General features: G+C 40.7%; 1 protein-coding gene across 1 annotated transcript in view; it reads left to right on the top strand.

The window, feature by feature from the left end:
• Positions 1-24,780, top strand: part of fndc7b (fibronectin type III domain containing 7b) — a 35,108-nt gene that overhangs the window by 1,808 nt on the left and 8,520 nt on the right. The window contains exons 6-42 of the mRNA XM_086269903.1: positions 152-415; positions 2,006-2,124; positions 2,577-2,718; positions 3,059-3,322; positions 4,671-4,931; positions 5,120-5,374; positions 6,136-6,390; positions 6,515-6,775; positions 6,868-7,131; positions 7,256-7,516; positions 7,631-7,891; positions 8,026-8,283; positions 8,456-8,716; positions 9,314-9,571; positions 10,282-10,542; positions 10,751-11,017; positions 11,879-12,142; positions 12,296-12,553; positions 12,650-12,910; positions 13,190-13,450; positions 14,129-14,389; positions 14,948-15,211; positions 15,554-15,814; positions 16,255-16,515; positions 16,743-17,003; positions 17,447-17,716; positions 18,510-18,773; positions 18,863-19,123; positions 19,878-20,141; positions 20,800-21,060; positions 21,429-21,689; positions 21,911-22,171; positions 22,787-23,047; positions 23,144-23,401; positions 23,677-23,934; positions 24,012-24,272; positions 24,535-24,584. Coding sequence (XP_086126029.1) covers positions 152-415; positions 2,006-2,124; positions 2,577-2,718; positions 3,059-3,322; positions 4,671-4,931; positions 5,120-5,374; positions 6,136-6,390; positions 6,515-6,775; positions 6,868-7,131; positions 7,256-7,516; positions 7,631-7,891; positions 8,026-8,283; positions 8,456-8,716; positions 9,314-9,571; positions 10,282-10,542; positions 10,751-11,017; positions 11,879-12,142; positions 12,296-12,553; positions 12,650-12,910; positions 13,190-13,450; positions 14,129-14,389; positions 14,948-15,211; positions 15,554-15,814; positions 16,255-16,515; positions 16,743-17,003; positions 17,447-17,716; positions 18,510-18,773; positions 18,863-19,123; positions 19,878-20,141; positions 20,800-21,060; positions 21,429-21,689; positions 21,911-22,171; positions 22,787-23,047; positions 23,144-23,401; positions 23,677-23,934; positions 24,012-24,272; positions 24,535-24,584 — 9,194 coding nt within the window. The remainder of the gene's footprint in view (positions 1-151; positions 416-2,005; positions 2,125-2,576; positions 2,719-3,058; positions 3,323-4,670; positions 4,932-5,119; positions 5,375-6,135; positions 6,391-6,514; positions 6,776-6,867; positions 7,132-7,255; positions 7,517-7,630; positions 7,892-8,025; positions 8,284-8,455; positions 8,717-9,313; positions 9,572-10,281; positions 10,543-10,750; positions 11,018-11,878; positions 12,143-12,295; positions 12,554-12,649; positions 12,911-13,189; positions 13,451-14,128; positions 14,390-14,947; positions 15,212-15,553; positions 15,815-16,254; positions 16,516-16,742; positions 17,004-17,446; positions 17,717-18,509; positions 18,774-18,862; positions 19,124-19,877; positions 20,142-20,799; positions 21,061-21,428; positions 21,690-21,910; positions 22,172-22,786; positions 23,048-23,143; positions 23,402-23,676; positions 23,935-24,011; positions 24,273-24,534; positions 24,585-24,780) is intronic.

The following is a 24,780-nucleotide window of genomic DNA, read 5'->3' as shown; positions in this document are numbered from 1 at the left end:
AGACATGTGAGAAGATTATTTGGGTTTTATAGCACTCTACTATTAGATATGAGGTTTCCCTTCAAATACAGATTAGAGGCAATGTAGCATCAAACATCAGTGAAATGATATAATTTTCTGAAATAAAATTATATTAATGCGTTGCTTGCAGAGCTGACACCTGTTTCATCAGTATCAGTGGACTACAGCTGTACCACTAACTCTGTCACCGTGTCTTGGCCGGCTGCTTCGGGGGCCACGTCCTACAGGGCCGTGGCAGTTGGCAGTAATGGCACACAGCTGGAATGCACCAGCCAAAGCACCAACTGTCCAATTAAAGAACTGAGCTGTGGCCAGGAATACAAGGTGTATGTAATGCCCATGTCAGACAAATGCAAGAACTTCATCCACAACACCTCAGCTTCTTTTAATACTGGTGAGACCGAATAAACACACACACACAAAGAAAATAAAGCAATGGGGTTCCCTTTAAAGTCTGTTTTTATCAGGGTTTTTATGAAGTGTGTAAGCAGCATACCCAACCAGCTGAGCCTTTGTTCACAGCGGGATTGTTTCCTTCTTCAGCTGTAAAAGCTGAAATAATCCATTTTGTTTTAAATAAGGAAGAATCTGAGAGCTCATATTCCAAATACACGTATAGGTTTGGTATTGAAAAATCTGGCATTTTACTTTTAAGTTTTAAAATAAAGAAGCCAATCTGAAGAGGGACTAAAAAGAATGAAGAAGAAATATAAAGGAGTTTGTTTTAACAAAGAAATGTAAAGCAGTGATTCTCTATTGATGTCCCACAATTAGGTATAATTGTCCACAAATCAAGCATAAGGGGCATAAGGTGGTCTAGTAAGTGGTCACGTATTTCAAGCTTCTACCTTGTAAGGGAACTTCTATAAATGTCAGACTTTCAGAAAGCTGCTCTTGAACTACTGGAGACAATATACAACTCTTTTCATAAGATCAGCAGAAGGCCTCATCCTGTTACACAAGCATGTGTAAAATGTTTTTAATGCTCCTTTAGATTAGACGTTGAAACACTGAACATCTTTATCGGGAGAGACGATTCATAACTAGCAGTATTTTTACCTATTGCATGATTTCTATTGGTAAATATTTGGCCCTCCAGCAATAGTCAACTGGATGTCAGGACTTTATTGTCTATTTTGGGCAGGCAGTTAATCTTTTCATCTCACATATCCCTCCATTCAGTCGGGGATCTCGGAGCTGAGAGTGCGTGTTCAGCCCCACCCAATGGGTCACATTGTGCTTGGCTAAGTTGTCGTGACTTGGATGCTGCTGAATATAATTTCATGACAAGCAGCTCTAACATGTCAACCACCCACGTATTTAATTCGGGACAATGAATCCTTAAGTCAATCGAGTGATAAAACACCTTTTTAAAAAGAGCAAATCCCTGGAAAGGGCAAAGAAAAACTCTATTTTTTATAATAACAATAACAAGCTCCACCAATCAGCTACAAATTAATTTTAAGACAAGGATTGATGTCAAATTTAAGAAGAGGGCTTTTTCCAAGTATATTACACCCACTTGTTTTTACCTCAGGATAGCGATTACTGGTGTCACATTGGTCTTGCGCCTAATGGGAATACTTGTTTACAAGTTTTTCATTCCAAGTTCACACACTTGTTTTAGTGATCACTAGGCGTCTCCTTTGAAAACTGGGTCTCCTTTTGAGATTTGCTGTCTATATCATATTGTGTTGTGTTCAGCCAGTTAAGAATGAGCCTGTGTTTAAGTGAAACCTGAAACATTATACAGTGAAAAGCAACACTGGAGCGCAATCTTTAGTATCAGGGCGTTTTAACCTGAACAGAGATTTGAGAAGTTCACCTTTGATGAGGATATTTAATCCAACCAGTTTTGTTTGTTTGTTTTTAGCTCTCCTGCTATCCATCCATAGATAGCTCTACCATCCATCCTTTATATACAGCATATACGTCATGTCTGTGATGTGCTATTTTTTAAATGACTCTATGTCTTCCCATCAAGCCCCTTGTCCTCCAGCCAACCCGATGTTGTTGCGGGACTGCGACACTGATGTCATCATTTTTTCATGGAATCAGACAAACGAAGTAAACCACTACTTAGCCAGGGCAGTCGACTCCAAGGTATTATATTTTAGATTTACAATTGCTTATTTTTGTCAAATAATAATTGCACAACCTTTTTTCCGCCAATAAAAACATCTTGCTGAGAACTGAATGAGAAGATTAATTTATTAAGCTTTAGAAAATCTGGTAGGCAGATTTCATGCAGAACTAGATAGTCTGTATGAACATTTCCAGCCAGTTTCTTAAACTAGCTCCTTAATCTTTGCTTGTTTAACACTGTTTTTCTCATCTCTTCAAATTCCCAAGACTTTATCTACCTAAGTAGAAAACAGAATCATAGAAGTTGGATTTCAAAAAGAAAGTTTATGAGAGTCTTGGCATACACATGATCTTAAAGTGGTCAGATCAACAGAAACCTAAAAATTTTCCCTCAAATGTTGACCTTTGTGATAAACTAGAACATGTAAATTAGCACTGGCTAAATATTAAATATTCTTCTTTGCACCCAGGGAATGGTCAGGCAATGCATGACTCAAGGAAACAATTGTTATTTCACAAATACATTCTGTGGACGGTACTACTCCTTCACAGTTCAATCTGTGTCTGGGAGTTGCTCAAGTGGCTTCAGCTCTCCTGTTGGCGTTCGCACAGGTATGATTTCAATAAATCTGCAACATAATTTTGGGTAACTAATGTCCCATTTTCTAGTGAATGATTTGACAAATTTATCTCACTGGGGCTAACTATTTAAATAGTCTTTTATCTGCAAATGATTACATTGTTAACATTCCAAATTGTAACAGTTTTTGAACAGGAAATTTAACGTATTCCTGGTTCTGAGAGAAACTGAAGTGCGTTCTCATATCAGCTCTCTGTGATGAATGTGATGAATCCAATTTACAATTCAATATCAGTTGTGTTCAGCTTCTCGTTTATATAAATGCAAACATTTTAGTACATTTATGCAATTCTTTATTTCCACTCTTTCCAGCACCCTGCATTCCGCAGAATCTGGAAACAGTAGCCGACTGCAGCGTTGACAGTTTGCTCAGCAAGTGGGACAATGCTGAGGGGGCACTGTACTACACCGTGGCAGCTGTGGGCAACTACAGAAACAGCAGCTACAACTGCAGCTCAGTGTCCAACAGCTGTGTTATGAAGGGCGTCAAGTGTGGAGACCATCTGACCGTCACCATCAGATCTTTTGACAATGACTGTCCCAGTCCAACAGTGCTGGGGCCACCGGCTGAGACAAGTGAGGAACACATGTTAGAGCAGGGGTGGGCAATCTCAGTACACGAGGGCCGGTGTTCCTGCAGGTTTTAGATCTCACCTTGGGTCAACACACCTGAATCACATGATTAGTTCGTTACCAGGCCTCTGGAGAACTTCAGGACATGTTGAGGAGCTAATTTAGCCATTTAAATCAGCTGTGTTGGTTCGAGGACACATCTAAAACCTGCAGGGACACCGGCCCTTGTGGACTGAGATTGCCCACCCCTGTGTTAGCGCCTCAGACATCTGCATTTGCATTCACTCCATTAATCCAAAAGAGCACAGACCCATTTTTACTGCCAGGAAAACTATAGTAGAGCCGATGTTAAAACTTTAACATGACTTTCCTCAGTGTGTAAAGGGGCAGTGACACAGGTTCTTATGGGTTAATTGGTTTATACAAATCTTAATGATAACTAAGATTTTATCAGTAAAACATATTTAGTATGCCAACCAAACCAATCTCAGTGTTATATTTACATATTTGCATATTTCGATTAATTAAATGTTTATTTTTAATAGCATTGGATTAATTGAGCCAATATTTTATATGCAACAGGATAATCTGTATTGTATCTACATTACTCTAAGTTGCATTACTGCAAATTCAGCTGTTTACATATTAAAGTATGATAATAATAATAAAAAAAAAAGATGGCTCACAATTTACTTACTAAAGAATCAGTGTGTAGTATTTAGTGGTATCTTGCGTTGAGGTTGCAGATTGCAGCTAACTGAATACCTGAACCTTACCAAGCATGTAAGAGAACCTATGGTGGTAGTAATGTTTACACAGGTGGTTCAATCTAGGCTCAGTGTTTGGTTATAGTAAAACATGGCAGCACAACATGATGCAGTCTATGGTGGATGACCCATTCCTACACAGCTATGCAAGATTCATTCTAAGCTTGACAAATGATTAACTGCAAGTGAAAACATTATGAATATATTATATTACATGTCTTTGTTACATTTTACCAGTGGATATATATAGAATATAGCCAATAAACAAGCAAGTACTAATTCTATTTCCAAAGAACAATGTTTTTTAATGTCTTGCTGCATAATTTAATTGATTATCTTAAAAGTTTTGGACTGTTGGTTTGTTAAAAAAAAAACCTGTAAAAGACATGACCTGAAACTGTAGGAAATTTTGACTAGAATTTTCAAGCCTTTTATAAAGTTGAAGAGTAATTAAAAGAAATCTGTAGATGTATTTGCAATTTAAAAAAAAACTAAAAACTAAAAATAGATCGTTTACTTAATTCTAGTACTGTGAAAGTGTTCCAGGTTGGTATTATTATTAACTTGCTTGCTTTCTACCTCAGCCCCATGCACTCCCCAGAACATCTCAGCAGAGAGAAATTGTGCAAAAGACTCCATCTCTGTGAAGTGGGAGATGAGCAACGCAGCACTTTTCTATGTTGCAATGGCAAAGGACAGCAATGGGGTCATTCATAGCTGCAACTCCTTGGATATGTTGTGTATGATCAGTGGCTTGAAGTGCAGCACCAGCTACAAAGTCTATGTTATTGCCTCCAACTTCATGTGCAACAGCTCTGAGAGTGACATGTTTACCATAGAGACAGGTAACCTCTAGTGAAGATGCTCATTTAGTTACTTTATGTAAAAGTTGCCAAGATGTGCATCTTTTTTCTGAGTGAGCATTAATGACAAAAATGTCACAGTCATATTTGCACATTTCTTTTATTTTATTAAAAGTTAAATACAGTTTTGTTTCTTTCTGATTGATAATGGCCCACTTGTGTCATTTCAGTTCCCTGCCCACCAAATAACCTCACTGCCACCCTGGACTGTGCAGCCAATGAGGCTCTGATTTCGTGGCATGGAAGTGTGAGTTCCTACACTGCTACCATTATAGATTCAAGTCAGCGACTTTTAAGCTGCAGTTCCACTGCAACCAACTGCAAAATACCTAACCTGAAATGTGGCGAGCTCTACACTGTGACTGTCAGCCAGCATGACGGCAACTGCTCCAGCATGCCCTCTACGCACATCTACATGGAGTCTGGTAGGAAAATTTTCAAAATACATTAAAAACTGACCACATGTCAATTTGTCAGATCTAGCGTAGTGCTGATAGTCTGAAAAGGCCTAAAATGCTTTTTGTACACAGAAAAAACAGTTTTGATTTATTGTAACAAAAAGGTGTGTTCCCTCGGACTTTCCTGAGACCACAAGAGTCATTTTGCTCCACCAGCACCTGACCAGTAATCACTAACCAGGGGCTACATCCATTTATGAAGTCTAGAGCTTAGCAGTTTGGAGTCAACTGATTTTGACACTAGACAGAGAACTGACCGAGAAACTGAGGGAGACTACACACTTGTACAGTAGACTGTCAATCGCATGGTAGACCTGCCAAATTTAGCTTCTTAACTCTAATGAATGACATTAATTAAAGTGATCAACATGTTATATTCACTAATGCTACAACACTGAGCCCTATACTAGCAATACTAGGAAAGTATTTACAGAGGTCATAGATCTTGAAGAGTCATCCCCTGCTGGCCACTAGAAAGAATGTAGGTTACAGGCGCTTTAGCGTTGGCTTAGTTTTCACACCCAGATACAAATGATCTCTTTTCTACTAAGACAGACAGTGAGGCTCTAATATAATGGATCTTTGCCTTTCCATTTCCCTAAACATACTTTCGATATTAAGTTTGACAGAAGTATTCGTTTTGAATATAAAATTAAATGAAAGTTATTGATTCACCAATTCATTTCTTAGCTGCCTGCCTTCACCCAACCTTCTTATTTTTCGTTCAGTTCCTTGTGGGCCAGCCAGCGCAAGTGCCAGGGTGGACTGTGCATCAGGCAATGTGACAATAAGCTGGAACGCATCCCAAAATGCAGAACGTTATATCGTCAAAATCTCAAACGGCACCATGCCGTTGACGTATAACACCACACAGACAAATCTGGCAGTCCACACACTGGAGTGTGGCCAGGAGTACAAAGTGAATTTGATGTCCTTCAATGGCAGCTGCGTCAGTCGTCCTTCAGAGTTATATTTCAGGGAAGGTAAGAGAAGTTAACCCTATAAAGTTTTTTTATTTCATTGACATCAGTGGTTCTACTTTGCTACCTACTAAGATAGTTTCTTCATTAAATAACAGCTGAGCTAATCAGAAAATTTCACTCCCAGTTCCATGTGTACCCACTAACGTTGAAACAAGGAGAAGCTGCAGCCAGAATTTTGTGGACGTCATGTGGCAAGCAAGTCGGGGTGCCATAAACTACACTGCTACTGCTCTGGATGCAGATGGCAGTTACTTAAAGTGTACATCCAATGAGACATCGTGCAGGCTGGTCAATGTAATGTGTGGACATGTGTATAATATCAGTGTGGTTGCTGTGGATAACACGTGCACCAGCATGAAGAGCCGCACATTGCAACTACAGATAGGTACACGCTGACAAAAATATAAGTTAACACTGCTTATGTGCAATCACTGTCAAACTTACACCATGCATGTGTTCTGTGTCGTTCCTCTGCAGAGCCCTGTTCACCCTCTCAGCTGACCGTCTCAGTGAACTGTAGCAGTAACTCTGCCAAGTTAGCCTGGCAGAGCAGCCCCAACGCAGTGTCTTATACTGGCAAAGCCATAACCGCAGACGGTCACAATGTGACCTGTTCCACAACGACAGAACTCAGTTGTAATTTGGAGGGTCTGCAGTGTGGAAAGATGTATAACTTCACTGTGTCAGCTTCAGATTATTACTGTCAGAGTCCAGACAGCAAGCCAGTCATCCATACAACTGGTAAGAAGCAGTAGCACCTCTGCTTTTATTCTACGTCCTAATAACCCTCTCGTACTTATCGAATCCCAAACAGCAGTTGAGATATTGCAGACGAGTAAGTCTAACTGTTTTTCTGTCATCTCAGCCCCATGTACTGTGCAGAATATGCTGACCACTCTTAACTGTACCACCAACATACTGACCATCAGCTGGACACCGGGATCCATGCCAGTAAACTACAGCACCACAGCGGTGATGACAAATGGCACTACACTTCGCTGCGTCACGCAGAGTTCTAGCTGTACGATGCCTGAGTTACAGTGTGGACAGCAGTACAGTGTGAGAGTCAAGCCCATCAGCAGCACATGTGAAGGACCCAGCAGTGTCCCGGAGATTGTAAATTCAGGTATTTTAGTTGACTTGTTAAAGTTTATGACTCTACGAGCCATGATGTCACTCGACATTAAAATGTTTTTTTTCTGTCTTCCTTTTCCTCTTTGTCACATCATTTCTCTCACAGTTCCCTGTGTTCCTGTGAACATCCAAACCCTGGTGGAATGTTCCACTAACAGAGTGTGGGGATCCTGGGATGCAGCTCCTGGGGCAATGTACTACATCTCCACACTGAAAGGAGCAGGAGGTTTCTCTACATCCTGTCAAACAGCTAACCAAAGATGCCTCTTCTCTGGTCTGCAGTGTGCTCAGACATACATGTTCAGTGTGATGGCCTCCAACAACAGGTGTAACAGCTCAAACAGCGTCATGGACACAGCAACAACTGGTAAAATATGGACTAAAATATTTTTTGTAGGGTGTGAAAGCACAGCTTACAAATTAGATTTGCTAACAAGTGATTCTTCAAGTTGGGCAAAAGAAGATTATCTCAGCGTTCATTTTCTCCACTTTGACTTCCAGCACCCTGTGACCCTACAAACGTGGCTGCTACTCTGAACTGCCTCTCTGATGTGGTGACGGTTACTTGGAGGGCCAGCGCCGGCGCAAATTATTACACAATCCTGGCTGAGGCCAGTGGACATGTCGACTCCTGTAATTCCACTGGTACTTCCTGTGAACTAACCAAGATGCAGTGTGGGAATGACTACACTGTGACTGTTCTGGCAGGGCACACAAAGTGCAACAGCTCCATATTTGCTAAAACCAACATTACAACAGGTACTTTCATTTTTGGCACAAAGAATGACGTCAGGATAAACTGAGTAGCTCAAATTATCCTCATGCAAAAAAAGAATGAAATCTTAAACTTCCTAAAACTGCCTACAATTATAGATTACTTAACCAGAAAGATTCCTTTAATCAGCACATCTGTAATGTGTTTTGTGTGCAGCTCCCTGTGCTCCAGTAATCCAAGACCACTCACTGAACTGTAGCTCCAACCAAGCTTTGGTCACCTGGGTTAAGGATGAGGATGCCATGACTGTCATGGTCAATGCAACCTCCAGTATGGGATATATGCAGTCGTGCAGCTCATCTTCCAACAACAGCTGTGTCCTGGATCTGCTGTGTGGAAACACTTACACTGTAAAGGCTGTCGCAAAAGGACCTCAGTGTCAGAGCAAACCCAGCTCTGCTTTTCAGATTGTTACAGGTAAAGAATATAAGAAAAAAATTTGACTTAACAATTGCTGTTTCTTTTTGATGTCTTTCTCTGATTTTCTTTTGAAAACAATTCAGTAGTGGTGGTTTTTATACTTTAAAACAGTACAGTTTTTATAGCAAAAGAAAGAAATCTGTCAGCACAACTTATATATATATATAAAAAAAGTTTTGTTAAAAAAAAATAATCTTGTAGCCCATTGCCCATATCGTCTTTTTTGTTAATTCACAGAACATGTCCTTTTTCACCGTAGACCCAATTTAAAAAAAACGCACACACATACACAGAAATTTTTCTACTAAATCTTGGAAAAAAAACAGATAATAGTACTTTCTATCATTTATCTATTACTTAATTACTTTGATGTAGTTTAAAAGACCTTGACAAGGGTCTTTATTAGCAGGAAAAGCGTAAAACATCTGAAAATACAGTTAAGTCCAAGTCCAACCAGCTGTCCAGATTAGAGTCTTTGCTTGGCCAATTCTGGCCCCCAGACCTAATGTTTAACAACCCTATCATAAGGTTTAGGGATGGGTTAAAAAAAAGGTTGAAGGTATTCAGGAACTGAACTTGTCTTCTCTCACACAGCACCCTGTACCCCTGCAAACGTGGAGTACCAATACTCCTGTGACACTGGCATTGCTTTTGTGAGTTGGGATGAGACTTTGGGCAGGAAGAGATTCTATGTGCATGCTCAGTCTGGAAATCTCACAGCCTCCTGCAGCACCAGCCAGACTGACTGCTCCCTGCCCACGCTGCTTTGTAGTCGCACATACAGTGTAAAAGTAGTAGCTCTGGCTGACTCCTGCAACAGCAGCGTGCCCGGCGTAACGACTATACAGACAGGTAAGACGGAGAGGATGTAGATGCAGGTGATGTATATACAGCTGGGAAAGTCTGTGGGAAATTCAAAAATACTATTTCTGATTACCATGAATACAATTTCCAATTTCCCCATGTTCCCTTTTCTACTATCGTAAGTATCCAAGTGTAGTAAACTGTATATAATACAGTAAATTCTGTATTTCTTTTAAAATACTTAGTTGAAATGCCGAGTAATGCATTGGATTAAAAATTATTTAACACATTTATTTAAAAAAAAATATATAAATGTAACTTTTAGCAAATACATGGCTTAAGATAGCGGTCCCCAACCCCCGGGCCACGGACTGCTACCGGTCCGTGAGACGTTTGGTACCGGGCCTCGAGAGTTGAGGCGGGCGTGAAATCTATGGTTTTCAGGGTTTTTATTGGTTTCTATCCTTATTTTTTTATTGTTATTATTGTTAACTTGTTTTCTCTGGGTCTTTTCCTGTGTGTTATGAATAAGTCTTCTTTTTTTGGTTACCAGTACTGGTTTTATTTTGTTGTATTTATCCGCGACACCTTAAAGGCCGGTCCATGAAAATATTGTCGACATAAACCGGTCCGTGGCGCAAAAAAGGTTGGGGACTGCTGGCTTAAGAGATACCAGGTGTAACTTCCTAAAAAATTTAAATGAGGGTTAATTAGGTGGTGTTTGTACTCAGTGGTTTTTCCTTTTGTTTTCCTGTCAGCCCCTTGTGCTCCAGTGAACGTCAGTGCTTCCCTGTTGTGTGACAACAACACTGCGGCAGTGAGCTGGCAACACAGTCCTAGTGCAGTGTCCTACAGTGTGAAGGCAGTTGGCAGAGACGGCGACCTCAAAAGGTGTGCCACAAACAGCACAAGTTGCCTGCTACCCAACATGCACTGCTCTCAAACCTACATTATCACCGTCACTCCCTTCTCTATGCGCTGCGAAGGCAGAGAGAGTTTCCCATACACCTACAATGCAGGTGAGATAATGCCAAATAAAAAAAATAAACTGGATAAACTTGGCTTTAATCAACTTTATGCATTCTTTAAAATAACCACTAACAATATTTATTTAATAATTATTATATCTATCTTTTATTAATTCAAAACAAAGATTTCGCTTTTAATATTTTTAATTATATTTAGATTTATAACCCGTCCAACTTTATCTCACCATCTTTTTCGCAGGTTCCTGCCCTCCCACCAACGTCCACATGTCTCTGCAGTGCGATGGAAATGTGGGCCGTGTGACCTGGGACCCTGCCCTTCGAGCAGATTTCTACTTGGCCACAACCGCACCTTCTCTCACGGACAAACACATCCACAACTGCTCATCCAATGGAACAAGCTGCTCCCTTACAGACCTCCACTGCGGAGAAACAGTCGTTGTCACTGTTGTCACCATAGAGAGAGGCTGCACGAGCCAACCCAGCGTACCATTCACCTTACAAACAGGTCAGAGAATTGAACCATCCATCCATCCATCCAACTTTTGTAGTGTTCAACAAATACAGCTACCATAGAACTAAACATCAGATACAATGTACAAATCTGTTTGCCTGGTACTTTTGTGCATCAACATTTTATTAATATGTTATAATGGCTCACATCTGCCACGTTTCAGTTCACCCATATGCAGACCATAACACAGAGCAGAAAGTGAACTTATTTTTGAAAAGATATAACAAAAGTCGACAAAGGGTAAGGTTACTAAATTCAAAGGGTACAAAACCTAAACCAAAACCTAAACAATGCAACAGAACTAGGAACTAAAGAACTTGCAAGAAAGAACCAGAAAAAATGATAAACAATCATATAGACAGTTGTCCTGTCAGATATAACCAACTTTCAGGAAATAAAATAGAACTTACGCAGATTTTGTCTTACCCATCCATCCATTCTCATTCGCTTATCCTTGTCAAGGGGCAAAACCCTATGATAGGCTGGGACATGCTCTTTCCCCCATAGGGCAAGAGGCAGGGTACACCCTGGGCAGGTCACCAGGGCTAACACAGAAAGGCAGACAACCATTCACACTCACGGACATAAAAAAATTGCTTGTTAACACATAAGATAAGCAAGACAGTTGAACGCACAGTGATCTTAACACTAATTAATGCCATACCAATAAGTTGATTCTGTTCATCTGGACGTAAAGTTTCCAGTGGGAGACGAATTAGGTAGGTTTTTCAGGTAAAATCAAATCCAAAGACAGGATCTGTTGTTGCTCATATTCTATTTCTAAAATAGTGTTAAAAAAATCACTGGGACACTAATTATCAAATTGTCTCTCTACCTGTCTCTCCCCCTTCTTAGTCATCTGCCCACTCACTGGTGTGACTGGAGTGACAAATTGCAGAAACAATGACATCACAGTAAGCTGGGACCCAAGTCCAGAAAGCGGAGTGACCTACTTCATCTACTCCCAAGGAAACAGTGGGATCGCTTATAACTACTCCACAACTCAGACGTTCTATGTGATGAATGGGCTGCAGTGTGGACAAGCATATATGCTCTCAGTGGCTGCCCAGGACCCTGACTGCACCAGTCTCTTGAGCAAGCAGATAGAAACTGAGACAGGTTAATATCTGGATATTTCTGGGTTTGTTCACCAACAAAGTACTGGTTTGACATCCTTTGCAAATAATTAACCCCAGTTTGGTCTTTTTTTTAATGCAGATGATTTTGTTCATTTCTCACATAATGACTTGTTGTTAATCTCCTTACTTCCAGTTCCATGTCCTCCAACCAACCTGACTGTCAAAACTGAATGTGCCACAAACTTAGCAATTCTGAAGTGGGCACCGAGTAGACATGCCATCTCTTACACAGCCACATTAACTGGTACCCACGGCCACTTAGTTTCCTGTGGTACCAACAAAACAACCTGCTCATTGAAGGTGGATTGTGCAAAGCAGTACTCAGCTTTTGTGGTTGCTTCCAGTGCAACATGCAACAGCAGTAAATCAGATAATCTAACTTTTGTCTCAGGTACATGACATCTGCTTTTAGGGTTAGATTTTCTTTTAAATCTCAAAACTATTAAACAGTCAACTGATAATCTTCCTTTCTCTTCTCTTCCAAAAGCCCCTTGTCTGCCTGACAGGGTACAAGCAAAGCTGGACTGCAATGCTAACACCTTTGCAGTGGAGTGGAGGGGAAGCCTTGGGGACATTGATTACACTGCAATCGCCATCGGCAGCGACAAGACACGGAGAACTTGCAACTCTAGTAGCACCAACTGCGTCATCCAGAACCTAACTTGTGGCCTCATTTACAGCATTGTCGTCACAACCTCGTCAATCGACTGCGGCTTCATTGAAGGCTCCGACTATGAGATACAGTCAGGTAGCAAATATTCTTTGACCAACATTAAAATTGGGGCAAATGTTTTGAAGTCACTAAACAAAATCCATAACAACGTTATAAAACATATTACAATTCACACATCCTGAGTCATTTAATATTTAATATTTATTTTTAGGTTTTGTGCAGCAACATTCATACAGTATACTTCTATCCCTTCAAATTTTTCATTATAACCTTTATCTAACCTACTTTCACCCCATTTAATAACTTTTAAAACCACCCACATCTGCAAGTTAATCTTCCTTGCTTTGTCTCCAGCCCCCTGTAAGCCAAACAGCGTGATGGTGAATTTGCAGTGCAGAACAAACATGGCGACTGTCAGCTGGGCAAACTCAGGCCCAGACCAACTGCAGGTGGTGTCAGCGAGGGACAGCAGAGGAACAGTCACCACCTGCAACTCCACCAGCTCCAACTGCACCTTCAGTCAACTTAAGTGCGGGGAGATATATGCCATCAGTGTGGTCGGTCTCACAAGCAACTGCAGCAGTGAACTGGCTTTTGCCCAAAGACTTAACACGGGTAATTTAGCAAATAATAATGAACAGATTGATGCACTGTATCACTGTGACAATTCATCAAGCTTGTTTATAACAAATGCAACAGGTTGTTTAGACTCAATCACATTTAGAAGCACAAGACATAATGGCCTGTGTCATGGCATAATTGAAACCTCTATTAAGTTACAGCACAGCAGAATAATAATAATACAGACAAAAATAAAAAAATAACTTTCATTTTTCTAAATTAATTTGCTTAGAAGAGCCATTATTTGTGATCTGCACACAAGCTGTTGTGAATGATTGTTAAAATAAAGGCAGAAAATATAGCCAATCATAGCCAAACACTCCCCAGTATTGACATAATTATCAAGGCTATATGAAAGAATAAATACCCCCAAACCCTATAATGTAATGTAAAAATATTTTTTAAAATGTAAAAATGTTTCTATAAAACTACTAAAAACTGAAGAATATTTTAACTGCATTATATTTTTTTACTTATGCAATGAAGCTGAAGCAGCATTTTGAAATGGTATTAGATTTAGGCGACGCTGATTTGACTTCTGACATCATAGTCATCCATCACTGAACCTGGACAAGTACATGCCATTAGTGTAGAATATTACAAGCCTGAGCACTGCAGGAATAAACAATATCACACTAATCCATACACTTACCTGTTTCTGTCCTCCATCAGCTCCATGCATTCCCACACACGTCACAGCAAGGGTGTACTGCAACACCGGCATCACTGCAGTCACATGGGATGCTGCGCTGGGTGCCACATCTTACACTGTCTATGCTCGGGGCAGTCTGGGCTACAATGCTCAGTGTAACAACACCGACACCAACTGTGACTTCCTTAACCTGGCCTGTGGACAAGACTACAACATCACAGTGGTGGCTCTCCATAACACCTGTGTCAGCATGGTCAGCGAGACTGTCAAGGCCACCACAGGTAATAAAATACAACCTGTCATACCCACACAACAAGCTGCTCACTAAAAGTAAATTGTGCACAGCTGTAATGTTGCTAATGCAACATGAAACAACAGTGCATCAATTTTTCACACCTACTTTTAGTGTTTCTTTGTGTTGCAGTTACTTTTAATTTACTTTAATGAACATAGCATTAGCTTTTTTATTATTAGCGGCTAAGCTAAATGTTAATGTTATAAAAAAAAGGTAACAGCAATTAAATAACCCCCCCCCCCCCCCCCCAAAAGATCAGCTGAACATCTTTTTTGAAGATTAAATACATAAATTGTGTTAATAACATCTGCTACATGTTAAAAGTATTAACTTTTCAAAGTTAGTGTCCCTAGTTAACTGCTAACCTGCAGTTATCCTAACAGGAAAACCATTTACTATGTCAGAGCTTTTAAAGTTAAAGAACATTTCTATAGAAATAACTCCTGTTCCTGTGAAAATGAATCCCTGAAACTCAAAATGTAAAAAATTTTTTTTTTTTTTAAAAACTACACCTGCTGTTCTTTTTTTCTTCCCTGTTTGTTAGGTCCTTGTCCCCACAGTGGTCTGAGAACATCCCTGGACTGCAACACCAACACAGCTGTGGTATCTTGGACTACAGGAATTGGCATCCTCTACTACAATGCCACAGCTCAAGCCTTCGGCTCCATAGACAAGCAGACCTGCTCTACAAATGGCTCCTCCTGTAATATCAGTTCTCTGCAGTGTGGGGAAAGCTACAAAGTGAGCGTCAGTGGGCAGGGACTATACTGCAGCAGTCCTGCTCAGGACTGGCAGAGAGTGAACACAGGTGGGGTCAATTACATCCTTACAAAACAAGCTGACACCTAACTGGAAGATAATGGATAAACTGTTCTGTGCACATTTGCATACACTATCCAAAATGTTTTACTGCTTATCAGCTAATTGTTCTCTTTATCTGTTTTAACATACTATGGAAACCATTTCTGCCCAAGCATCTCACTAACTAGTGTTAATATTAGTTATAACATGTAACTGTATGAAATGCAAATACAAATTATTCCTGATTCATTCTGACATCTTTTTAAAATCTCAGGATCTAGCTCTAAACAGAAACCTCTATCAATGAACCGTGAAAAATAATCTCACTCACTGCTTGTTTTTCCTCCAGCTCCCTGCCCTCCCACCCAGTTGATGGTGAACTCTTCATGCGAATCAAACAACATCTCAGTGTCCTGGCAGGCCTCTCAAGGCTCAGTCTCCTACATGGCAGTGGCTGAAAATGAACAGGGCCGCCGGTGGTCGTGTAACACCAGCAGCACCAGCTGCCAAATATCTGGTCTGCTCTGTGGGCAACAGTACAATGTCTACGTTGTCGGTATTGATGACAAGTGTACTGGAGCCAAGAGTGACATGAAGAAGATTCGCACTGGTAATTTGTCTATTGTTATTCAAAGCTTTGCACTATATTCACTGATTTATTCATCAGTTTCAGAAAAAGGGATTTCACATTTACTTTGTATACTTTAACAATTCTTTGCTGTTACTGAGCACTAGCCAAAACAGAAACAGACAGCTGCCACACACTTGATCTTACTCCATTTATGACATATGAATCATTTAAATGTGGCTATAAAGACATGACATGGTGTAATTGGGATATTGGTTAAAACTTATAAACATTCAATTGAATTCATGAGCTAAATTCATATGTCTAAGGTGTTTTTTGTCTTTGTTGTTATTTGTTGTAGCAACCATACCCTTAAATTAGACAAAATACATTCTTAATAAACATAAAAAATTAGCAGTTCTGTGTCTCTGTTAATGATTTCTGTTACCATACAGAAAGTATTGTGTTTGCTTTGTTTCCAGCTCCGTGTGTGCCACAGAACATACAGAACCATCTGGACTGCCTGTCTGGTGTCCTGAACATTACCTGGCAGTCGACAGGTTACTTTTTGAACTTCCACGCCTCTGTGGTGAACAGCAAAGGTCAAAAGAGCGTTTGCACAACTCCTACGCATTACTGCGTTGTACAGAACATGCAGTGTGGGCAGACCTACAATGTTACAGTGGTGGCCCAAGATGAAGCTTGCAACAGTTCCCATAGCCCCACAGAGCAGGTCTCTACAGGTCGGTGCAGCTCCTGTTGGCAGTTCTAGTGCACCTGCTCTAGTATTCAGTGTTCAGCTATTCAGATCTGATATCAGCACCTCTTATCTATATCTATTTATCTTTTAATAGCTGTTTGATTAAAGTGATTTTTTTGGTTCATACATCACATAATAAAGTTTTACCTTCTTGTTATTTACCTTCAGTCTTTACCTCAACTTCTCCTCTTTTTCTGCCGTTCCACTCAGCTCCCTGCCCTCCCTCATCCTTCCTTTCTAATGTGAACTGTGGCACTGGCGTCGTATCTGTCACCTGGAACAATAGTGTGGCAGGGGTGATGTATACAGTGTCTGCTGCAGATGCCAAAGGTGCCAGACACAACTGCAGTAGCACAAACAACGGCTGTAATCTCAGCACACTGGCGTGCGGGATGCAGTACAATGTCACAATCACACCATACAGGAATGAATGTGTGGGCAAAGACAGCCAAACTAAAATGGTCAAAACAGGCAAGTATCAGCTGTTCTTCTGTTTTTGATCGTATATTCCTCACTTCCATCCCATATCATCCTCTCACTTGTACAGGCTGTTGTTAGAAACCCTATTCGCTGCTTATTTCTGGTAAGCCTGTGGTCTTTAGATGATGCAAAAGATGGCTTTGTGCATTTAAGGTTAACCAAAAAATCTGTCATAATTTTAGATCACAGTTCTAACTCATGTATAGTGATAGTGACGACAGAAACACACCAGCCAAGTCATTAGTTTAACAGACTTGTTACAAAAATGCACAGATAATAAAATATTACGACATATTTCAGCAGCTGAGATAATTTCTGGACTGCAGATTTGAGCATCTGTTGATGATATCTACAGAATATAATTGTAAATCCGGTGGTCTGTGTAATCTATGAATACTGTAAGCACCTAATTTCCTGTCCCTGGTTGCCTCCAGTTCCTTGCGTACCCCAGCTGTCAGACGTGGAGATCGACTGCTTGACGAACTCAGCGTGGGTGATGTATAACGAGTCTGCCGGGGCCAACGAATATGTTGTGGTGGCAACAGACACCAGGGGTGCTGTTCAGACATTTGATTGTAACTCCACGTCAGATGGGATGTGTTCTCTGCCACCACTTACATGCAGCCAGAATCTCACCATTACCCTGAAGGCCAAGGACCAGCAGTGCACCAGTGCACCCAGCAACTCTGTCAAAACCGAGACAGGTAACAGAAAATTATAACGAACGTAAAAGCAAACACCGAAACTGTAAAACCAGGATAAAAGGGAAGTCACTTCAACTAGAATATCACCAGTGCTCTGATGCACTGTGGATTTAAATAGACTTAAACTGATAATATCAATTATATCATAATATATGTTAAAATTATTAAAAAGAAACCATTTAAAAGGCCAGTAATATGAGGCATGAAAATGGTTCTGCTCCTCTGAATCTTTGGTTTTTGGCTCATACAGCTGTTTACCCATTGCTCTGTCTGCAATTTAAAGGATGTGTGAAATGCACTCAGTGATCACCTAATGGGGGGGACAAATTGTGCTCGAGGTCAGCGCCACATTTGTCATTTTACAAGCAGTAAGCGGTAAATGAGCTACTACATAACTGATGTTCTGGTTTTGTTATAAACTGCTGCTTCTTCCTCTTTTTCGTTTGGCTGCTTCCATCTCATCCTATCACACCCACCCTCTGCATGTCCATCTTCACCACATCTGTGAGGTGAAAATTGATAATGTGGATACAGCTTCACAGGCATGAAATATTTACAGTTAAAATACTCTTTGCATAAAACAGCTGAAAGTCACTGTTTTATGGGTTAAATATGTCTAACTTGACTCTGAGTGTGAATGTGTCCAAGTTATGAGTTAATTTTCTTGGAAATGTAGCTCACGCTGGGTTTTTCATGTGTAATGTGTTGTTGTGTTGTGTAATCTCAATAATATTCAAGAAAGGACAGAAACAGAAGTTCAAGTCTGTACCTCAGAGTATTCCTCTTTCTACAGCTCCCTGCCCTCCTAATGGCGTAAAGGAATTAGTGAACTGCAACAACGGAACAGTCACGATTACCTGGTCGACTGTCTCAGGTGCTTTAACGTACACGGCCACGCTGGAAGACGTGTACGGAGACAGTACCACGTGTTGCACTACATCAAACACTAGCTGTGATGTCACACATCTGCCATGCGGCGAAATTTACATCGTGCACGTCACGGTTGAGGGACGAACCTGCAACAGCTCAGAGAGCGAACAGCTGATGTTTAGGACAGGTACAGTGCACACAGTAAATTACATAAAATATTCATTAACATAACTGGGGGGAAAAAAGAAAGCAGACGTATATTTCTGTCCCACTCAGTGCCATGCGTTCCTGAGAATCTCAAAGCCAGCCTGAGCTGCAGCAACAATGTGGCTTCCATGTCATGGAGCTCTATGAAGGAAGGACAGCTTTTCAGCGTAAAGGCAGTGGGTACTGACGGGCATGTGGACGAGTGCAGAGTTCCTGACAAGCAGTGTGAACTGACCAATCTGCACTGTGGACAGTACTACACAGCCACTGTGTCTGCAGAGGACATGACGTGCAAGAGCAAACCGAGTGAGAATGTGACGATCAAGACAGGTATGCACTCCGACTGCTGAACCGTTTTATTGCTGTCGTTTTATTTTGACAGGAACACAAGTTACCAGTGATTTCGAAACTGTCATTGAAAGTTTAGAACTTTGCATCTACTTACGGTACATTAAATTCAAATTCTACTTGTTTTTAAAAAGGTGATGCCAGTTTATTTTTCTCAAAGAATTTTTTTTCATTCAGAAGAGGTAATTATACATTCACCTACTGGTCACTTTATTAGGTACACCTTACTTGTACCAGTTTGGGCTTCCTTTTTTCTTCCTGGCTTAGATTCAACAAGGTGCTGAAACATTTCTGAGATCTGGTGTCTGTGGAGGCTTTTTAAGTACAGTTAATTTAAAGAGATGATTTGACTTTGTGACATGGTGCAGGATCCTGTTGTAAGCAAGAATCAGAGGATGACTACACTGTGGTCATAAAGGGATGGACAACAGCAATATTTGAGTAGGCTATAGTGTGTAAGTGTGCTTAGTTGGTACTATGAGGCCCAAAGCGTGCCACGAAAATATCGAACACACCATTACGTCACCATCAGCCTGAACAGTTGAAACAAAACAGGATGGATCCATGCTTTCATGTTGTTTCTGCCAAATCCCGATACTACCTTCTGATTATTGCTGGAGAAATTCAGACTCATCACACCAGGCAACATTTTTTCAAATCTTTCTGTGATATTAATCACGAACTTTCAGGAATTACAGCTCTGCTCTAAACATTGACAATTGTCTCTTCTCATCAGTGCCGTGCACTCCAGCAAACGTCTCCTCCGTGGTCGACTGTCAGGCCAATTCTCTCATCGTTTCCTGGTCGAAAAGCTCAGGAGCTGATTCCTACATCGCCACACTGCACGACAGCACCAATCAGGGCACAACATGCCAGGCCACAACAGAGGGCTCCTGCAATGTGACAGGACTCGGCTGTGGACAGATCTACCATGTTTCCGTAGTGTCTTCTGATGGGTACTGCAACAGCCCGCCCACTCCTGTTGTTGACACACCGTCAGGTAGGACAGAGAGAGAATTCAATGCATTTTAATTATAGAGAATTATCTGTGGTACAACATGAAAAACGCGTCACATGTGTAAACTGAGAAAATGTACCATTTTAATAAAAACATTGCCGTCCTTGTCTGATACAGGATTCTTGCTGCTCAACAGTCCTGTTTCTTCTTTTATGCAAAGTGCATTTTAGGCCTGATTTATTATCTTTGTATACCCAGTCAGTTGTTTACTGACTGCCATTTAACCCAATTAGTTGGAAAATGTTCCTCATTATTCCTGGAAACATTTTCACCCTTTTGTTCCCGCTACTTAACTTATTTGAGAAGTATTGCTGCCATAAAATTCAAAATGAGCTCATATTTTTCTTAAAAATTAACATTTTCTCATTTCAAACATTTTATATTCTGTCTTTCTGTGTTCTATTGTGAATAAAATATGAGTTTGTGAGGTCTGCAAATGATTTTACCCAGCATAAAACTACTTTAGAAAACTGACTTGTAGTTTTGTGTAGTTAAAATCTGCTTTTCTTTTTCATATTTGTCAGTTGCGATACAGTGATGGATGATGTTCAATTTTACATTTTAGTAAAATGCTCTGTCCCTGGCTTCTACATTTTTACTATTCATATAAAGTTTCCTGTCTTATCTGTCTTTCCCTCAGTGCCCTGTAATGCAATAAATATCAGGGCATATATGGACTGTGCGATTAAGGCAGCTGTGGTTTCATGGTGGCCGAGTGATGGAGCCTTGTCATACATCGCGATGGCCACTACAAAGTCAGGTCACAACGTCACCTGTGAGACCAACAGGACCTCCTGTGACCTGACAGAGCTGCTCTGTGGACAGAGCTACTCTGTGTTTGTCAAAGCTATAGGAAAGACCTGCAGCAGCATCGCTAAAATGACAGGACAGCTGGTCACTGGTGAGCAGCACCACAGAGGCTTCACGAACCTATATAGCACATCTTTCGTCTTGCCGAGTTTTTCCACCTTTAAAAAAAGTGAAACAAACTGCTAATTTATTGAAATTGTATAATTATGTTGACCTTTCCCACTTAAAACCAACCAAAGTATCAGTAAAAGTGATAAAACACAATTAACCAAAATGACCTTAAATGCACTAAAATTCTTGAAACAATAAAGTTTCTGCTTTTTTCTAACATTACTTACATTACATAACTTTACTACAGTGGACCATATCTACGCTACCTTCTTGCATTTAATTTGAAGCTGCAGTTCGAACACACAAAGCTACATTTTTGTCTCAGTTTTCCTCCATCCTCTCTTTTAGAGCCTTGCATCCCAATCCAAATCACCACCCAGTACAGCGTGACAATCGGCCAGGTGCAGTGGGACATAACCAAGGGTGCTAATTACTACACAGTCACGGGGCAAACAGACCAGGGACTCACCACCTCCTGTGTTACCAATGACACTTACTGTGCATTGTACAACATGAACTGTGGCCAAATGTACAGCATCGTTGTCACAGCAAACAACTTTGTGTGCCAAAATGTGTCTACCTCTACTGAACAAGTTTTAATTGTGACAGGTGAGAACACGTGCTAAACAATTTTTTGTTCCCTGATTTATTTTGGTATCAAAATATCTTCATGTTTTCCTCCATGACTACTGATGGGCTCTTTAAATTTGCAGATCCCCGCTGATAGTTTATTAAGTCACTTTGGGCAGCCTTTAGCTTCAACAATTGGACAGAATATATATCAACATCCACACTAAATCATTCTGTTGTGTCTCTCTTTCCGCACTCAGAGCCGTGCCCGCCCAATAACGTGCAGACAAACGTTAACTGTCAGAATAACCAGGGGATGGTCTCCTGGGAGACAAGTTTTGGTGCAGTGGGTTACGAGGCTCGCTTCGCTGGCCGTGACGGACACTCGCTGTCCTGTCATACTAATGCCACTTCCTGCAGCGTGGAAGGACTTCACTGCGGAGTCATCTACCACACTAATGTCATTGCTATTGGGGAGAAAGTCAATAGCAGCAGGTCCAACACTGTCCTGCTGTATTCAGGTACCCTACCAGCCTAATTTTATTGACATTGTATGCTGAGACCCCCTTCTCTCTTTCCCAAACTTTATAACTGCAGTTTTCACTTATAGCTGAACGGTTTTAAGATGTGTTTTAATGAAAATAATGTAAACTGCGAGAACTTGATTGAAAAAAAGCTAAAATGATAGAAGAAATGAACTAAAAGTAAGACACACGTAATAAACAGAAAATATCACGTGCCATCTCTTGGTCTGAAGACAGCCAACCCCCTTAAAAAGTTTTCTTTTGCTTCTTTGAACCTCATTTAAGTGTTTACTTTTATAACAGCATCATAGCAGGCAGCCTAGGCAACAAACAGCGTCTTGCTTGCTGTTTTAAAAAATCAGGGACTTTTTTTTTTTTTAAAAAGGGCATAAAAATCGGGTATTTTGAGCTACATCAACTACATGCCCATGCAGAGAACCTGTGCTTCTCAGTGAATGTGTACTCGTCTGCCGAATTGTATAACATCTATTTTCTGAAGTGGAAACTTGAATAATAAATATGATTTGGAGCCGTGCATTCATGGAGATCATTGCAGCTTTAAAGTCGATGTCCTGCATGGCAGTACTGATGTTGTTGTTTTTTTGCCAATAGCTCCCTGCGCAGTTGGAAAGTGCACAGCTAACCTGGACTGCTACAATGACACAGCCACAGTCTCCTGGAGTCCAGTCAGTGGAGCAAACTCCTACATGGTGACTGCTGTTTCAGCAGATGGTTCCCGCGTTTCCTGTGAGAGTACTGAACATCAGTGTAATCTGACAGAGCTGGAGTGTGGACAGGTGTACAACGTCACTCTCGTAACCATCAGCGACCACTGCCGGACTGAGAAAAGCACTAATATCTCCTTTAGCACACGTGAGTTGAGCCGCGTCTCAATCACGATCTTAAATTTATTCTACAGTCTAAAATAAAATCATTAAAACTATTTTCACTCTTTGAATTACGGCCTAGGCCCCTGTAAGCCGTCACGTGTGGGAGTGGATCTACAGTGTGGGACAAGTACAGCCAACATGTATTGGGAGGAAAGCGCGGGAGTGGAGCTCTACATGGCTACTGCCACCAACATGGGAACAACACTGAAGTGCAACTCCACCAATTCCACCTGTCAGTTCTCTAACTTGACCTGTGGGGACACCTATAAACTCTCTGTCATTGCATACAGCAACAGGTGCTACAGTGAAATCAGTAGCACTGTGGAGATTCAGACAGGTACAGTAACTCGTTAGTACTGATTGACTGAATGAGTGATTTGTACTTTAATTACTGCCTGATTGAATTAATAACATGCTTTATTTCCTATTAAGTGGCCTAACCTTAATTATTAATTATTCTGTACATAAAGATAGGTTGGGAATTTTCATCCACAAAGACTGTTTAGATTTACTCTATTAATCAATTAATTACTATTAATTTCCCTAAATTTAACAGTTGCTAGACTGACAGCAACATCCCTCAGAATACCAATGTGACTCTTCTTTTGTCAGAACCCTGTAAGCCAGATGGTTTGAGGGTCCATGGGTCATGTAACAATGAGACGGTGCTGCTGTACTGGTTTAAGGCTAAAGGAGCATCGGCATATATTGTGAAAGCAGACGGAAACCTGGGATACAGCACGTCTTTAAAAACGAATAACACAATGATAGAGACCAACCTGCCCTGTGGACAGCTGTTCACATTCACTGTAAAAGCTCAAGATGACTGGTGTGACAGTCCTACAAGCCGGCCTGAAAAATACATGACAAGTATGTGTCTCATTTAGATTTTTTTCACACATAACATGCATAATGTGTGATGATTAAACTGTTAACCTTCTCGTCAGCCCCCTGCGTCCCAGCACATGTACAGAGCTTTACACGCTGTGAGCAGAGCCTGGGCTCAGTCAGCTGGGCCGCGAGCGATGGCGCAGAGTCCTACATGGCCATTGCAACAGGACAGGATCGCCACATCCACACGTGCACCACAAACACCACCATCTGCACCTGGAATGATCTACACTGTGGTGAAACGTACACAGTTTATGTCGTTGCCATGAACTACGTATGCACCAGCATGCCGAGCAACAGCACTTCAATTCGGATGGGTAAACAATCTTTTAAACAGCAGTAATATTTCTGGAATTGTTTTAATGGGGTTTTTTTTAGAGCACATGAAAATGAACGCACTGCATGCAGAACAGTAGCAGTACAGAGCTGAATATCTTAGTTTTAAATTGCTGACATTTTATACCATTTCCTAGCACTTTCATTTTGTCGCTCTAGACAAATCAATACAATTAAATAAAGAAATAATAATCAAATTAATCAACACTAATAAATGTCTAAACTTATGTCTTCTCTTTTTAGCACCATGCATACCTCAGAATCTGACATCATCTCTTAATTGCACTACAAAGGTGAATATTATTTATCTGGATTTTCTTTTAACTCTTTAAAAAGGTTTCGGCTCAGTAAATTAAAGACATACCCAGTTCACCTGGGTAAAGATAAACTCATAGATCTTACTCCCTGGTTCATTGCTTATATAGCTTGAACTCTCTTAAGCAAACCTTCGTGTGATTTTATTGAGTAATCTTCAGGAAAAGTGTCAAA

The sequence above is a fragment of the Aulonocara sp. 'chitande type north' Nkhata Bay genome, linkage group LG17, assembly GCF_057382095.1.
Source record: "Aulonocara sp. 'chitande type north' Nkhata Bay isolate Kocher_YH1m ecotype deep benthic linkage group LG17, A_spYH_male_GT1.1, whole genome shotgun sequence".
NCBI lineage: Eukaryota > Metazoa > Chordata > Actinopteri > Cichliformes > Cichlidae > Aulonocara > Aulonocara sp. 'chitande type north' Nkhata Bay.
This window is presented reverse-complemented; position numbering and strand designations above follow the sequence as displayed.